This window comes from Boleophthalmus pectinirostris, unplaced genomic scaffold (genome assembly GCF_026225935.1).
Source record: "Boleophthalmus pectinirostris isolate CB_2022bp ecotype Guang Dong unplaced genomic scaffold, ASM2622593v1 HiC_scaffold_8, whole genome shotgun sequence".
NCBI classification, from domain to species: domain Eukaryota; kingdom Metazoa; phylum Chordata; class Actinopteri; order Gobiiformes; family Gobiidae; genus Boleophthalmus; species Boleophthalmus pectinirostris.
Window position 1 is genome coordinate 15,208,271 of NW_026571515.1, and position 18,313 is coordinate 15,226,583.

The 18,313-nt window shown below is 39.0% G+C and overlaps 2 protein-coding genes across 4 annotated transcripts; one reads left to right on the plus strand and one right to left on the minus strand.

The window, feature by feature from the left end:
• Positions 1–1,810: 1,810 nt before the first annotated feature.
• LOC129412418 (B-type lectin plumieribetin-like) lies at positions 1,811–2,607 on the minus strand. The gene is made up of 3 exons (XM_055166275.1): positions 2,453–2,607; positions 2,286–2,379; positions 1,811–2,158 (listed from the first exon to the last, which is right to left on the minus strand). The coding sequence occupies exons 2-3, from the start codon at positions 2,373–2,375 to the stop codon at positions 1,883–1,885; spliced, it is 366 nt and encodes a 121-aa protein (XP_055022250.1). The 5' UTR covers positions 2,376–2,379; positions 2,453–2,607; the 3' UTR covers positions 1,811–1,882.
• A 3,466-nt stretch (positions 2,608–6,073) lies between these two features.
• Positions 6,074–13,558, plus strand: LOC129412410 (CMRF35-like molecule 2). 3 transcript variants are annotated; one of them, XM_055166263.1, is made up of 7 exons: positions 6,074–6,240; positions 6,333–6,680; positions 8,432–8,521; positions 10,160–10,258; positions 10,331–10,368; positions 12,700–12,789; positions 12,916–13,558. In XM_055166263.1, the coding sequence occupies exons 1-7, from the start codon at positions 6,207–6,209 to the stop codon at positions 12,958–12,960; spliced, it is 744 nt and encodes a 247-aa protein (XP_055022238.1). In that variant the 5' UTR covers positions 6,074–6,206; the 3' UTR covers positions 12,961–13,558. The 3 variants fall into 3 exon arrangements, with proteins under 3 accessions (XP_055022238.1, XP_055022240.1, XP_055022239.1); XM_055166265.1 differs by having other exon boundaries at positions 6,369–6,680; XM_055166264.1 differs by lacking the exon at positions 10,160–10,258.
• The last annotated feature ends 4,755 nt before the right edge of the window (positions 13,559–18,313 follow it).

An 18,313-nucleotide genomic window follows, 5' to 3' on the forward strand; every position in this document is an offset into this window, starting at 1 on the left:
AACAAGATTGTAATGGCTTCAAGCTTGCAATATAGAAGTTTTAAATTTGCACTGTGTATGTATTTTTCTTGTGAAGGGTCTGCCACATGTTTGTCTCAGAGCCTGGAATACCCTGCAGTTCGGCATTCAGGTTTAGTGAATATTACAACATCTGTTGTTTGTGTTTCATTATTATTTACACCACAGTTACCATCCAAAGTTACCATCCAAACATGATTTTAAGCCAGATGCCCTTCTCTGATCTTCTCCTGACACTGAACAGTTTTGATATATTTGAATACAATAAATGTGACTGTTTGTTCTTTTGTTTTTTGTCTCATTATGTCTTCTGTCTTGTCATTTGAATTAGTGTTTTGTTATTTGTTATTAATGCTTTGGACCTATAATTTTGCATTTAAAAATGTTTCTAATGTTGTTCTGTACTTAATTAAGATATACAGCTACATAACACATTTGGATCAGTTTTGTCTTATTTATTTTTGTTTAAAGGAAATAAATGCTGTTTTCAGTCTCTGCTCTGCCATCTCTTGATATCAGGTATTGGCAGATACTTAAAGCTATAGTATCGGAATCAGTATTGGGACTGAAAAAGCTGGATCTGTGCTTATCTAGTATAAATACATCTCCTACATAATGATTTATTATAACAGAGATATTATAATATATTATTATTTAAGTGAAAAGCACAGCTGAATAAGTCAATCTAAACAGGAGAACACTTGTATGAATGGTGTTATTGAAGTAACAGCATTACAGTTATTGGGAGTCTATTAGAGACTACAACATTGTTAGAGTTATCGGAATAATAATAATAATAATTCAAGTAGAAGAAATAGTGCTCCAAGAAATTACTCTATTAAGTGTACATTTGGGAAAACTCCTCAAGTTAGACTAACTGTTGGGATGAAACATCTGATATATAACTGTAGAAGAGAGCCAGGTGTTTTGTCTTGTTTTGAATGACGTATGCAGCAATGTGATGGTGGTGGCTGTTGCCAGATTGAATGTTTTTCCGCCAAATAGTAAGGGCTCTTTACAGTGTGTTTAGCCAGGTTTTTGCCTGGAACACTAAAGAAATCTGGCACCCTATTGAATGAAAAAATAGAAGCGCATGTCGTTCACAGACACCAGAATTAACACATTCACAGTTCGTTCATCAGGCAGTAATACAGTGTGTTCAGTTCACGTTCATCCAAAATATGATCAGGTACAACACTGGTGCTAGGTGATATCAGTCCGCCCCTGCCAAGCTTTCTATCAAGAAGTACAACTCACTGCTGCTGCTCAGACATAAATCCTTTAATTGCAAAGTTGGTTTTACATCTACAATTATTCTATCGACACAAATAGTTACATTGACAGTCTGGTGTAATAATTGTTTTGCTTCGGGTGTTTTGTGGAGTGGGTAAGACTGTTTTTAGTGGATTGCTAACTATGACCATTGACATGCACTAGCCTAGCACCAGCGACCTCTGCAAGTACATGGACTTGATGGAATATTTAAAAACGTGTCTCCACACGTCTCCAACACTCTGGCTCACTAGGAAATAAGATCCTATGTCCAAAATTCCAAACTGTCCCTTTAAACATCTGCCAGGTCATTTATTAAACGTCAGTACTGTTTTAAATGCTTAAAACAAAAAAAAACAAACAAAAAAAAGCTTAAAATACACATAAAATGTAGCCTAATGTTTCAGTGGGATCAGAGGATAAAAGTAAAGGTTTAACTTTCATTGTCCCCTTGGAAATGTCATTGCTTTTTTAAAGCCATCTACTTATCTATGTTTCATTTAAAAACAATGTACAACAGTTCTGTATTAAAAGGGTTTATTGTGTTACTTAAACACTTGATCAGACAAGGCCCATGTCACAAGAGCAAACTTTACTTTGTCTGGTCTTTGTTGGTATCAGCAGAGCTCCAGATGGTGTCACCATCGTTGTCCAGGAGCAGAAAGCCCTGGTTGGTGATGGTCAGTCTCATCCTGGAGGAGAAGGGCTCCACTTTAGTGCCAGTCTCCCAAATCACTCTCTTGTCTGAGTCAAACATGACCAGGTTCCCATCAGACTGCAGCACCAGGCGCTGTGCACAGAAGTTTGCTGTTCCTGTGGCCCACACTGGCCCATGGCCACGCCGGTACGTCACCAGGTTACTATCAGCCTGAGGAGGAGGCAAAGGCATGGTCAGAGACTCTGGTACTGTCTGTAGTACAGTCTGTCGTATTGACTGTCATACTGACTGTAGTACTTTCAGTAGTACAATCTGTAGTACAGTATGTAGTACTGACCTGCATTATGGTGTAGTACTCATCGTTGAGACTCTGGATGTACTCTCCAAAGCGCAGTTCCTGGTTGGGGCTGATGGAGTTGCGGCTCATGTTTCTACATAAACACAGGTCAGAGTGATTCTAGTGAAGACTGTCCGTCTTTATCAAACTCATTTCTCTGGTCTCACCTGGAGGCTGCTGCTTCTTGTGGCCCTGGTGCTGCTGTGACGCTGCTTTCACGCTGGTTGGACACTGGAGCAGAAACTGAGGATTGGGGCCCAAAGCTGAGTCTTAAATCTGCGCTCTGAGTGGGGATGAGTCAAAGGCGGGTCTGAAAGATTTCACAGGAAAAGGTTGTCTCCACAAAGCCAGTGTTGTACATTTACTTTACACAAGGGTTTGGTCATGAAGTCAATATTCTGTAGAAACCTGTTGTATAATCCTTTAACATTTATGTAAATACTGTATATCCTCTGATGCCATTTCCCCCTTTCTTTTCTTGTTCTTTTTTTTTTTTTTTTTACTGAAATGCAAAGCCCCTGTCTGGCAAAAAATTGTTAGTTAAATGTGGAGGGTCTGTCCCCTGCTTGTCCAATCACAATTTGAAAAACAAGCTTTATCAATTAAATTATATGGGCAAAAAAAAACTTATTGGATACATATTAAACTATAATAATTGTATTACAACTGATCAAATGATGCACTATATATTGAGAGTTCAGCAATAATAAGTGCAATCAGCGACACAAAAATATTGCCGAGCCCACACACAGTTCACTGAAACCCAAGTCCTGGTCTTACTGTATATCAGAGGAAAGTAAAGTGTAGCAATGCATTTCACAGGAAACTAATACACACTGACCAATTTCAACATTTTAGAGCTTGTTGCACGTACAGGCATTTGATATATAATACACTATTATACAGACACATACAAAACAACACAGTTGTCATCTATAAACCGATATAATGTTACTGTGTCTTGCTGTGATCGCCTCTAATCAAAGTCCTTACTAGTCTGCTAAGTGCAGAGAGATCCTTCATGCAATTTATACATATAATAAAACATACTTCTGCATTTTCTTGGTGTTTCACCTGGTGGTGTAAATGGGAGATGATCATGGAAAGTAAGTCATTAAAGATTACTCAAACATGCGTGAATTACTCCAAATACAACTTTGAGAGTAAGTGAGAAGGGGAAACAACTATAACATGGTTAAAAGTTCTGAAAAGTCCATTTTGCTGTTTTAACCAGCTCAAATCTGTCAAATAAATACATGGACCTAAATAAAATATGCATTACTTGACTTAAAAATGCTGTAAAAACTTGCCCTAAAGTGTGGCAAGCTAAAAGCTTCTTTGGGGAATCTTTACAAATATGATTGATGAGGAAAATAATATTGAATCATTTCTCCTGATAATTTTTTAGCAGGTTTTCTACTGTACATGGGAGCTACAGTGGTTCTGGTGTCCCTCTCTGTTGCTCTCCTCATATTTTACTGTAAAAAGAAACAAAACAAAGACAAAGGTAAAAGTTCTCATTGCCATTAAATGTGATCTGAGAATTTTAAGGTTTTTATTTTGGCTTCTCTTTCTACAGAGGGTCCACTGAACAGTGGATCTGCTGAAGGCTTAAAGGTGAGTAGAAAACACACAGCCTGACCAAGCTTCGTAAGACTTCACCTATGTACTCATCGCTGTGAAAGCAATAGACAAGGGGCTCGGGCCTAAAAAAATGGTATCAGATCGAAACCCAAAGAAACTAGATCGGGACATCCCTGATAAAGATTCATAATTTCTTGTTTATTCCTCAGACTGTTGCTGCTGGAGACTGCACATACCAGAGCCTGAACCTGAACTCAACTGACCCAAACAAGACCTACAGTACTCTTTGTGTCCAGCAGGGGATATTTAAGACACACTAATGCCCACATTACTTACTGTTTTATACTTTTAATAACCTGCATCTGAATATATGTGTCTGTGAAAGAATTTTGAAATTAATTTCACTTTTTAAAATGATTATGATGTTTTTATGTGAAATTTGTTTTGTGCGTCTCCTCAATTTATGTGTGAAAATGCATCTCATAGTGTCATATTGTATTTTTTTCTGAAATTCAAAAGTCTATAAAAAGTACTTAATTTTAATTCACAAGTGCAGAAAATGCAAAATCAGATATTCAACAGAAATTTGGAAATAACACTCAAATTTTTTAGAGAGATATTACACAAGCCAACCCACATGACACTCATATTGGGATTCTTTATTCATGGTAACAGACTGCATTTACAGTGTACATTAACCACAAAATTAGAAAGAAGTTAAGTGCAAAATTCTTCACAAATAATTACTCATAAGAAAAGGTCACAAGGCTTAAACTGGATAGAGCTATAAGGCATTTTTGTGACAAATATGTACAAACAATCCCTCATCTTACATCTTAAGGAAAGTTCTTTTGTGAAAACACATTCTGAATATTTCTGCTTTTGTCTGCATTTTCTATGAATTTTATACTCACTGAAATTTACTCATGAGGTGGTAGTTTTTAAGTTAACAGCTACCTTTTAACTTTAGTTCAGCAGAGACTGGCAATTCTAGGACTGAAACAAGGAGGCAGTAGTCCGAGCAGAGCCTTGTAAATAAAAGTCTATGTCCCTGCCCCCCAGTGGACAGAGAAAGCCACCACACTTCTGAGTACAAACCACAGTGACACGTCATAGCTCTACAGTTTGTAATGAACCTCAGTGAAAAAAAAAGATCACCACAGTCTATTACAGATAAGAAAAACACAGTTTATTAAGGAGGAAGAATTTAGAAGAATTTTAGTTTTAGTTTCTTTACAAGTGTTACGGCCCCAGGCCTTAGATTGTCATTTGTTCTGTGTGTTCTAAATTATTCTGCTGACACACCTGGATTCCTGCTGTGGGAGCCCTCATTTGTGATTGATGGGGCAAGTCTACGCCCACCTCACCTGCAGCCACCGCCCCCTACTTAAGGAGATTGGCAGCACCTGTTCAGGGCTGCTGGCCTTGGTGGCCAGTCTGCCATTTTGTGTTTGTGTGTTTAGTTTAGTTCTGTTTTGTGCCTTTTTTGTGTTTTGGTTTCGTGTGTGTCCCTTAATTTTACCACTTGTTTTTTGTAAGCCTGCGAGACCCCTTTTGTGGCACAAAACTCTGTTTATTCTTTTTCTTAGTTTAGATTATTTTCTGCATATTTTAGTCTTTTGTTAATTTATCTTTACATTCACATTATTTAATTTATAAAATTTTTCCATCTTGGCTATTTTTGTTACTTCCCTCACCCCCAAACGAGCTGGATTGTAACAAGTTTTTCAATGTGTGGTTTAAAAGTGAAGGATCATCAATCAAGACACCAAAGTGTCCAAGAGTGAACATCACTGGAACAGTTTGAGATTCTTCCTGCGCTTACTCTTGTCAGAACTGAGGACTAGTTTAAACCGAAGAAGTGAATGCTGAACAATAAAAAATGCTTTCTATGATTCAATGACCTGAGCAAGAGATGATCCATAACAATAAATAATGGCATCATCAGCATAAAAAGACAGATTAGTATCAGAGACTTCATGACCCAAGCCCCAAAACAGAGCCCTGTGGCACTCCTTTGTGGATAAAATAAATACAGAGCAGAGACCCTCATATTTAATACACTGAATCCTGTTACTCAGATAATTTGAGAACCATGTGACTCCATGATCTGACAGTCCTCGGCAAAGTAGTGAAGTAGTTTTTTAAAAGAGCATGGTCAACAGTGTCAAAAGTTTTTGACACATCAATAAAGAGAACCACAGGACTGTGTTACTAGTCCATATGTGTCAGAGTGTGAAACTGTCTGTGGTTCATCTTCATGTTGAAAAATAACAAGAGAAAGAGAGGGCGGAAATAAAATGTGTGCTCTTGAGAAGACAAGGCAAAGTTTTGAAAATGAGGACATACACCATTTTAAGCTTGCTTCTTTGTGAGTAAACTTTGCTCTTTTTTAAATACATTTATTTTATTTTAAGTGCATTTGAATGTGAATGACTTAATATTTGTGCATTTGTTGAACAGTGCTGAGTGAGGGACTTCCTGTTGTGGTCTTTGCAGAAAATCTAACAGTGACGGTGGGAGAAGACTTCACAGAAGAATGTTGGTTTTATACACCTGGAAGTAAAAAAATCTTCTGTAAAAATGACTGTAATAAAGAAGAAGACATTTTAGTGAATACTACAAAGGACAGAGCGGAGAATGGCAGATATAGTATTCAATATGAGGAAGAGACCAACATTATGTCAGTGAGAATTGAAAAGGTGCAGATGTCTGATTCGGGACAGTACCAGTGCAAGTTGGAAACGATTTTGTCTAATATCTGGTGGGTTAAAGATGTCAGCGATGAATTTAAGATCCAAGTCACAGAAGGTAAGCCCACATAAAAAAACATAACATACACGTCAACATATCTGGCCTGGACTCTGATACCTGCTTGTCTCCATGGAGATGTTATGGCTTTGCCTCAATGTTCCACATTATGATATTAAACATGTTTTACATCAGTTTAAAGGTCGCCACACACTACAGGAGAATTTTCCTAATTTTGGATGTGACTTGCTGCTCTCTGAGTTCGTGTGTGTCCCGACTTTGTGTCTTCTTCTGTAATTTTATAGCCGCTGTGCTCCTCAAGTGTGTATGTGACTCTGAGCTGCTCTTTCAGATCGTAACCACCAAACATCAGTGACACTACGATAACAGCCAATAAAACAGCATCAGGGGCAGAGGAGTGACGGGCAAAGAGGCACAACACACAAACTCAGTATGAAAAGTCATGAAGACTTTATTCACCTCTTGTAAAGTGGTAAATTTAAAGTGCAGCTTTTCATCCACATTATCCACAGAATTTGTCCTCCGCAAATAATGACATCCAGTCCACAAAAACATACAGTGATCCAGTTTGAGGAGTTCTTGGTATACTTCCTCACGTGTGTCTTCTTACATCCACACAGCGAGCAGATCAAGGTGAAGCTGCAGATTAGAGCTAGTGACTCTGCTTCCTGTGGACTTTATCACTGATCTTTTATGCTTTAAAAATCATGTATCTGAAGTATTGCACCACATTTCACAAATAATAACAACACAGTTTTGACTTGTATCTAAAATAGAATTGCATTGCTCTGATCTTTAAACACTCAAAGTCTGAAAGTCTCAAAGCGAGTCGTTTTACTTTAGACAGGAAACAGCTGACACAATTGCGCTCACAACTTTAAGGTCAGTGGTGCTCAGACTTATCCTGCCGCAGTCTCTGACATCAGAGGTTTTAAGTCTCATAAGATTCTCCTTGTGTCTGTGGTGTGGGCTGTTTGATGCACGTTTAAAAATCGTTTAAGACTGAAAAATCCTGTATTGTGTGATGGCCTTTATAGTGAGCAAATATAGGACAAAAATGTTTTCCAGTATAGTCTAGTTCACAGGTGTCAAACATAAGGCCCGGGGGCCAGACCCGGCCCTCCAAGACCTTTAATCTGGCCCTCGGCTGATTTTCTAATAAAATATTTTATTTATGTTTTCTGTTAAAGTATTGGTTTAATTTATAATTTTCTGCGGTGCTTAGTATAGCAGCGTCTCCAGCGTCTGTACGTGGCCCCTCCCACCAGAGCAGCACAAATGAAGACTTGTCTCTTTCCAAACGCTCTTAAAGGACGATTGTTTTGACTGTTGACGTGACACCCTCATCAGAAAAATGTCCAAAAAGTGGAGCCGAGTGCAGGATTTTACAAGAAAAACTGACTTATTCCTATTTACATACAAGTTATTTTTAAAATGTTGTGTTGAAATAGCATTTTCTTAAAGTTTCAGGTTGTTCATAATATTATAATATTTTGTAAAAGAAAGAGTTCATCAATTAAAAAAGATTTCTGTAATAGATTTGTGTTTGTCTGCACAAATATCTGAACTTATTGCTATTTTTGCGGTTTATATGCCATGAGTTTTCTGATCCCGCCCCTTTGGGATCAAAGTAAACTGGATATGGCCCCCGGACCAAAATGAGTTTGACACCCCTGGTCTAGTTTATCACTACTTCCAAATAATATTCACACTGTAAAAATGCAATAGTTTCAAATGTCAACTAGATGAACCAAGAAATGTAAACCAGGCATAATGCTTTTTCTTTTCAGATTTTTCTGATTTATATGTCATAAACGGGACCACCATCAGACCTGAACATGAATCACAGTCTCCAGCACCACACGACTCGCCACCATCAGGTCTGCATGTCATAACAATTAATCAAAAATGATCAACACGTGATTGTGAAGCACCTCTATGTGATGTTATGGAATAGCTGAGGTTGTTTGTCAAAAGGTTGATGGTTCAGTCCTAGACTGGTGTTATGTTTAGGGGTGTCAAATTACCTCGTTAATTGCAATTAATTAATTACAGTCATATTTAGGGCGTTATGTTTTTTAATTGCGTTAATCTTATTTTTAATCTCTAAATTTACTGTTTCTGTATGCGAGTTGCCTTATTATAAAAAATCAGTTTTTATGTGTTGTTAGGACACAGTCCCACACTGTGCAGTCCTGCTCCGCTCACTCCTGCAAAGAATTGTAATTTTCATTCTCATTCTTGCCCGCATCTGCGATAAACCTGTTCTGTGCCTGTGTCACGATGTTTTCAGAGATCAGACGATCTCTGAAAACATCGTGACACAGGCACAGAACAGACTCTCCTTCACCTTCAACACCCCTCTGTCACAGAGAGAACACTCATATTCCACTGAGTCGTGTCCTTTAGTCCAACAGAAGCTGAACCGCATCAGCACAAGAGCATTTTTTTTTTTCTTTTCTCCGCTTAGTTTATGCAAATTAGCCATGTGGTTTTAAGTTTCATTTCCTGTGAGACTTGCACAAAGCTGCATTAAACACATTATAAGGTCAAACGGGCTGATGTGGCTCTAGAGTGGTGATGGTTTATATGTTGTAAAGTTGAGTTTATTTATGCAGATTAGTAATAGTATTAATAATGATACTTATATAAAAATGTTAATTATAGTATGAAAATAATGTAATAATGAATTCAAATGAAAATACCTCAAGTTGAAGGCTTTTCTCAGCAATTTTTAGGTGAGATTAAAAAAGAGATTAATTAGATAAATTAATTACAAATCATAATTAATTAATCTCTCAATTTGTTTATTGCTTGACAGCACTAATTATATTGTTTTGCTGTTTAAATGTGTTATCAAAGTGGGAACATATCATCTTTTTGCAAACTGTCAAGTAGGGGTCCCTCAAGGATAAATTTTGGAGCCCATTGTATTTTCTTTCTTCATTAAAGATCTGCCAGATGTTTGTATGCAATGTGATATGTCAGATTCTCAGCTGCTAAAACAGAGAGTGCCTCTTAGCTCTGGTCTGCTGTCCCGCCTCACGCATGCCCACAAGATTCACCAGATGCGTCCCTCTACTTAGCTCTTTCAGGCGCTGTATCTGTCCTTGTTGGCACGTCCCTCTGCCCAGTCCAGCCTCGCCCGTTCCCGCTGCCCCACCTGTTCACGTTCCCATTTCTTCACAGCTGTTCTGTTTCTCGTCTCTCCCGTTTCCGGAGTCGCGTCTTCATGCCCCAGGTCTGCCACCCCACTCATGCCCTCTGTCTGTCTTTTCAAGGAAGACCCAGTCCTTCACTCACATATAAAAACACATCAAACAATCAAATCAAAACAAATAAAATCATACCGAGTAAAAAACAAGGGTTCATCTTCTCACATTTGACATATACAAGTGCAAAACTGACACTTACTTATAAAAGCTGACCAAACTTTAGGGCATCTTCTTTGGGGCATCTTTACAAATATGACTGATGAGGAAAAAAATACTGAATCCTTTCTCCTGATAATTCTTCAGCAGATTTTCTATTGTACATGGGAACTACAGTGGTTCTGGGGTCCCTCTCTGTTGCTCTCCTCATATTTTACTGTAAAAAGAAACTAAACAAAGACAAAGGTAAAAGTTCTCATTGCCATTAAATGTGACCTGAGAATTGTAAGGTTTTTATTTTGGCTTCTCTCTCTGCAGAAGTTCCAGTGAACAGTGAATCTGCTGAAGGCCTAGAGGTGAGTGGAATACAGACAGACCAGTGTGTCTTTAAACTTGTTGATTTTATGTATTTTTTTTCTTTTACTTTTGAGCCTGCCTTAAGTCACTGTTGTACTAAATATTGAGCAAATACTACCAACTCCTGGAAGTGGTCGTCTTAAACAAGTGGAGGCCCTGAGTGGTCACTGCCATGATCCTGTTTAGCAAAAAGAAAAGAAACAAACCTGTGCATAAGTTTTTATTTTTATTTTTATTATTATTCAAAAGCAGGGGCAGCATCAGACATTTCTTGTTGGAGGAGCTAAAGGAGTGGTAGGTCTTCAATGTGGGTGCTCACTTTACATGTTCATTTAGGGCACAGGTGTCAAACATAAGGCCCGGGGGCCAGACCCGGCCCTCCAAGACCTTTATCTGGCCCTCAGCTGATTTTCTACTAAAATATTTTAATTATGTTTTCTATTAAAATATTGGTTTCATTTATAATTTTCTGCGGTGCTTAGTATAGCAGCGTCTCCAGCGTCTGTACGTGGCCCCTCCCACCAGAGCAGCACAAATGAAGACTTGTCTCTTTCCAAATGCTTTTAAAGGACGATCGTTTTGACTGTTGACCGTGACACCCTAACAGCAAAATGTCCAACATGAGAAAAGTGGAGCCGAGTGCAGGATTTTACAAGAAAAATTGACTTATTCCTATTTACATACAAGTTATTTTTAAAATGATGTGTTGAAATTGCATTTTTCTTAAAGTTTCAGGTTGTTCATAATATTATAATATTTTGTAAAAGAAAGAGTTCATCAATTAAAAAAGATTTCTGTAATAGATTTGTGTTTCTCTGCACAAATATCTGAACTTATTGCTATTTTTGGGGTTTATATGCCATGAGTTTTCTGATCCGGCCCCTTTGGGATCAAAGTAAACTGGATACAGCCCCCGGACCAAAATGAGTTTGACACCCCTGATTTAGGGCCTTTTAACAATGGAGCACACACCTAACATTTTGAACTCTCAGTGTTTGCCATTTGAAAATGTTTTGTTAAGATTGCATGTCCTATGAAAATGGGGCAGGTCTTTGGGGGTGCTATGTTGCTATGTGGGTGCATTGGCCATTGTAGGGGTGCTCTCAAGTTGCCCCCTGGCTCCACCCCTGTTCAAAAGTGTTTTATTTCATAACACAAGTAATGCAAATGTTCATCAGACCACCCTGAGGAAGACCGCTAGTGAGCAGTCACCAACAAGGACCACGCCAACAATGACATAGTGCGAAGAAGAAGAAGTTTATTGATAATGTATGAGGGGCAGAGATGGCTGGGTTCAGGCTCCGGGTGGGGACTCTGTCTCAATCTTCAATTGGCCCAGCCAGAACGTGACCCCCCTCGTAGGCGTCTTATGCAGGCATGTCCAAACTATGGCCCGTGGGCTAAATGCGGCCCTCAGACAAATGTTTCTTGGCCCTCAGGCTTCCAGGTGAATTGGTCCAAATTACCTTGCATCAATTAAAAACAAACTTTTTACTACCTTGATAAAGCCGATATTTAATATTTAGTGTGTGGTTTTAAGGATTTGAGCATAAATAAAGGATTGATGGATCATTCTTGCACATATTTCAATTATTCACTGTATTGAGCACCAGTTTACAGCTGTCGATCAGCCCTCTGCTTCGTCTTTGTTTAGATATGTGGCTCTTGATGAAAAAAGTTTGGACACCCCTGGTCTTATGGCTGAAAGGGGGATAAGACAGGGGGTGGGAGGTTGGGGTCGAGTTAGCCGAGACAAACTGGGATGATGGGAAAGGCTGCTACAAATAGGCTTCTGGGAAATTAGAGGTGTGATGGAAGTGAGTTGTGGTTCGCTGATGAGGAGGAGAGGGCGATTGGGGCGCGGTCCTGCTCCTGAATCTCAGTTAAACATATTAACTACACTTATCTGACCAAATTAACCTCATACTGAAAATACAACCTCACGCTCAGGCCCTAGTAAAAAGACACTCTACAATTGTGAAAATAGAAATAAATTGCTGGGTTGCAGGTGGCATCACAACATTCTACAGGCCAATAATATTTAATACAGATGGGGGACACTTAAAATTAGTATTAAATTGCATTTTTTGGGTCTAGTCACTAGTAAAAATTATCAGGATCAACATTTTTGAATTTACTTTTTAGATATTTTGTCATGAAAGTACAATGTAATCAATAAGAAAAACTGTCTGTTGCCCCTCATCTGGGAGTACAGAATCAAAAATCTGAAACAACCGATACAGTGCTCCCCCGAGTGAATGTCCAAAGGAGCTGAGTGTCAAGTACAGCCAGCGTCATTATTGCCTGAGACATTTCCTCTATTATTTCAGGGGGGCAGGGAGTACGAGGAGGTCCCGGAGCAACAGGTCCAGAGCTCTCCTGACTTTTACAGTTTGGCCTTAGCTCCAGCTCAGGCAGAGGTGAGTCATGTGATCTGACACTATAAACAAGATTTGATAGTGAAACTTCTCTAAATCTACACACACACACAAACACACACATGTATAAGTAAAGTCAATGTCAATAATTTCTTGTTTATTCCTCAGAGCGTTGACTGCATTTACCAGAACACAGAACCTGGACTTTACTGACCCAAGCCACACCTACAACACCCTGTTTATCCAGCAGACACTTTGCAAAGCAGTGGTCTCCAAATGTTTTCCTCTGGTGCGCTACTTTTACAAACCGAAAATACCAGAGAGCTACTTGTTTTAACAGTCACAAGAAATGACTATATATAAAAAGCCACGTGGCACAGTTAGATGCCTAGAAAACATAAACCATTATCCATTTATTAGTGCACAAACTTACACTGCAAAAAACCTAAATCTAGCCAAGTTGAGATGACTAGAATTTAGAAAGTTTTATCATTTAAGTAAATTTCACTTGACAACTAAAATGATCTACCAATGGAAAAGACTTTTGGTACTTAAAATATGAAAACACATCTTGCTACATTTAAAATAAGAAAAAACAACAACTTTATACACTTAAAATAAGAAACAAAATCTAATTTTGCTTGAATTGAGAAAAAACAAAACAAAAATACACTTATTCCATTGGTAGATAATCTCACTTGTCCAGTTAAATCTACTTAAATAAAGCAAAATGTTCTTAATTTAAATCATTTTAGCTAGTACTGGATTTTTGCAGTGCAGGCATCAAAAAAACGCACGCACACACACAGACACACACAGACACACACACACACAGACACACACAGACACACACAGACACACACAGACACACACAGACACACACAGACACACACAGACACACACAGACACACACAGACACACACAGACACACACAGACACACACAGACACACACAGACACACACAGACACACACAGACACACACAGACACACACAGACACACACAGACACACACAGACACACACAGACACACAGACACACACGGGGGCGTTGAACTGCAGGTATTTCCCTGTTGCCAGGATCCTTGTTCTGGAGTCAGCCCACAGATGGAGAGTCCTGGGTTAATGCACGAAAAAACTTCGGAATATTTTTTGGTGAATGCGTGGTACTGCTTTGTATGTTGAGATGTAATACAGTTTCAAATTCAACTATTTCATGAACGGAAAATGTAAGTAATTTTTCATGTGGTATGGCGTATGGCCATAGGACTTGAACTAGTGCATTTCTTTGTGAATTTGCACCTGGCTACAAACAGAGTAGGCAAAAGGTGAAGATTTAGGCACTGCAATTGTTACATCACTGATTATGTATAGCACAGCTGTGACGGATCCTGGCACATGGAGCAAAACCTGGATTTAAAGGACTGAATGAACGTCTAGAATCAAAACTAAATATATTTACACACAAACTCTACCACCACCATCGCCCCCTAGAGGAGAAGAAGAGACAGGGACAAGGAGATTTACTTGTGACAGTGTTTCTGCTTCTTGTTTATTTATTTATTCTGTTTGAAGGCACTGATTTGAAACTATGGGCAGAGATATACTTGCCATTAAGACAAAAGTATTAAGGAAAAAGTATTTGATGTTCTCATTTCATTGTTGTGTCCTGTGTGAATGCCTTGGTATGATTGCGGAACTGAATGCCATGTCTAAATCGTGACATAACTTTGAATGCAGAGTAAAATTCTATAGAAGGCTGATATTGTTACGGTTTCATGTTTGTTTTTTTTCATATTGTCAAAACAGCAAGTATATCTTTGAGTCCAAATTTGGCGCTTGCTTACTGAGAAAAAATCAATTTACTATTTACACAATTTAAGTAAAGGATTTGGGGAAAATACATGTTGCTGTATATCTGGATTTAAGATTTAACGTTTAAATTTGACTCTTTTTATGTACATTTTGTGCAATGGTTTTGAGCTCTTCCTTGTTACTCACCGGTTTATTTCTGGCTGTTGTTTCACAAGAGTGCTTCATCTCGATTACAGTGTTAGAGCAGGGGGTCTTGAAAACAATACAGGACCCCAAAGCTGCTGCCTGTGTCTACCTTTTTCTCAAATTCTCTCATATAGGACAGTTAAATCGCCCAGTTTATCTGAACATGTGTGTTTATGGAAGAATTCTGAAATTAATTTACATTTTTTTTTATTATTATGATGTCTTTATGTGAAATTTGTTTTGTGTGTGTCCTCAATTTATATGTGAAAATGCATCTCATATGGTCACTGTATTTTTTTCTCATACTGTATTTTTTTATATATAGACAGAGAAATAAAAGAGAAACTCTAAAAGCAAAGGCATTTATAGACACGTAAAAATGGAATTACAACAAATAATTTAATCAGTTGCTTTAAGAGAAGAGGAGAGCACTTTTGTGAAACCACATTTTGAATATTGTTTCGAGTAGCGGGTACCTTCATTTCTCCACACCTGTATCTCCGCCCTTTGGCCCTTGACCTCCGACCTCTCCGTTGCCGTTGCCGTGTGGATGAGTGACCAGTGCCTTGATATGCCCTCTGACCCCTGACATCATGGGTTCTTTTGTACGTGTGTGTGTTCAGTGTGAATAATGATACTGTCAATTCAATAAAGATCAGAATGAAAGCACAGCACACATGTTTTCTTGTACCTTTTAGTAGAAGAAAACAAGAACATTTCACTTTCTGTCGTGGGTTGGCTTATAGTGCAAAAACTAACATCTAGCCAAGTTAAAATTATGTGAATTAAAGCTTTATCATGATTTGAATAAATTTCACTTGACAAGTAAAATGATCTCCTAATAGAACAAGACTTTTTGTACTTAAAATATGAAAATACATCTTTGTTTATACTTAAGAAAAAGAACAACTCTATTTTTTCTCTTATAAGAAACAATTCAAAATACATTAGATTTTAAGAAAAACACACTTATTCCTCTGATGGATAATTTTACTTGTCAAGTTGGATCTACTCAAATTAAGTAAAATGTTCTTAATTTAAGTAATTTTATCTTATCTACAGATATTGCTTTTTGCAGTGTGAAAATGGGTTGTGTTTTGTTTATCATCATTTTTCTGAAGTTGAGGAAAGGGAATTTATTGATTTTATTTAATACATAATTTTATTCATTTTAATTTTACTGAAAGCCATGTAGGATATTGGTAAAATACACGTCTTAATGTATCATTTTCCAGTTGTTGACAGAGACAGAAAATGTAAAATGTAGAAATTAAACAAAAAAATAATAAATAAAAATTTAACTGCAATATTTAAAAACATCTGTCAGGCTATTATAATAAACTTCAGTGCTGTTTTCAAAACTTGAGTAAAGGTTTAACTTTCATTGTCTCCCTGGAAATGTTATTGCTTTTCCTGAAATGTTCCACAATATGGCATTACACACATCTACTTATCTATGTTTCATTTAAAAACAATGCAAAGCAGTTTTGTTTTAAAAGGGTTTATTGTGTTACTTAAACACTTGATCAGACAAGGCCCATGTCACAAGAGCAAACTTTACTTTGTCTGGTCTTTGTTGGTATCAGCAGAGCTCCAGATGGTGTCACCATCGTTGTCCAGGAGCAGAAAGCCCTGGTTGGTGATGGTCAGTCTCATCCTGGAGGAGAAGGGCTCCACTTTAGTGCCAGTCTCCCAAATCACTCTCTTGTCTGAGTCAAACATGACCAGGTTCCCATCAGACTGCAGCACCAGGCGCTGTGTGCACAGAAGTTTGCTGTTCCTGTGGCCCACACTGGCCCATGGCCACGCCGGTACGTCGTCACCAGGTTACTATCAGCCTGAGGAGGAGGCAAAGGCATGGTCAGAGACTCTGGTACTGTCTGTAGTACAGTCTGTCGTATTGACTGTCATACTGACTGTAGTACTTTCAGTAGTACAATCTGTAGTACAGTATGTAGTACTGACCTGCATTATGGTGTAGTACTCATCGTTGAGACTCTGGATGTACTCTCCAAAGCGCAGTTCCTGGTTGGTGCTGATGGAGTTGCGGCTCATGTTTCTACATAAACACAGGTCAGAGTGATTCTAGTGAAGACTGTCCGTCTTTATCAAACTCATTTCTCTGGTCTCACCTGGAGGCTGCTGCTGCTTCTTGTGGCCCTGGTGCTGCTGTGACGCTGCTTTCACGCTGGTTGGACACTGGAGCAGAAACTGAGGATTGGGGCCCAAAGCTGAGTCTTAAATCTGCGCTCTGAGTGGGGATGAGTCAAAGGCGGGTCTGAAAGATTTCACAGGAAAAGGTTGTCTCCACAAAGCCAGTGTTGTACATTTACTTTACACAAGGGTTTGGTCATGAAGTCAATATTCTGTAGAAACCTGTTGTTTAGCAGGTTTTCTACTGTACATGGGAGCTACAGTGGTTGAGTCAAAGGCGGGGTTGAAAAAGATTTCACAAGGTTTCAAATGGGTTTGGTCATGACTTCAGTATTCTGTAGAAACCATATACCTATAATTCATTCACATTTATGCAACTATGTCTTTTGATGCTGTTTTCTCCTTTCTTTTCTTGTTCTTTTTTTATTGAAGTGCAAAGATACATGCCTCTGTTTGGCAAAAACTCATTCCTGCTTGTCCAATCACTATTTTTCAAATCAGGGTTTATCAATGAAATTATATTGGCAAATCAATTTATGGAGACTCCAGCCCCCCTCAAAGAATTGGATGCCAGAGCCCAAGCTGTGCGTAGAGGTGAGTCCGACTATATCTAGCCAGTACCTCTCAATCTCACGCACAAGCTCAGACTCCTTCCCCCCCAGCGAGGTGACGTTCCACATCGCCACAGCCAGATTCTATGTCTGTGGACTGGGTCCACCCGTCTCTAACAGCCACCTAGTCCTCTGTGCACCCGACCCCTATGAATCCATCTGCACATGGTGAGCCCACAGGAGGGTGGACCCATATCATCTTTTCAGGCTGAGTCCAGTTGGGCCCTGTGGGTAAAGGCCTGGCCACCAGGCAAATGCATTCGAGCCCCAACCTCAGATTCTGGCTCCAGAGTGGGACCCTGGCTGTTCCATACCAGACTATGTTACAGTCCTTGATTTTTATACAATGTATAAAGGTGCTGTGAACTGCTCTTATTCCGACTCGTCACCTAGGACTTGTTTGCTATGAGAGACCCTACCAGGGCCATGTTGCCCCAGGCAACATAGCTCCTAGGATCATTCAGGTGCACAAACACCCCCACCACGGTAAGGTGGCAGTTCAGGGGGGAACATTGGACCAGCTCTACATTCTCCATCGGGTGCTAGAGAATTCATAGGAGTTTGCCCAACCAGTCCACATGTGATCTGGAGAGGGCATTTGACCGTGTCCCTTGTGGTGTCCTGTGGGGAGTGCTCTGGGAGTATGCTGTCCAGTCCTGTGTGACTAGAGCAGGAGCTGTGTTCGCATTGACCTATCAGACCTGTTCCCGGTGCATGTTAGATTCTGCCAGGGCTGTCCTTTGGTTCACCGGTTCTGTTCATTGTATTTATGGACAGAATTTCTAGGTGCAGTCAGGGGCCGG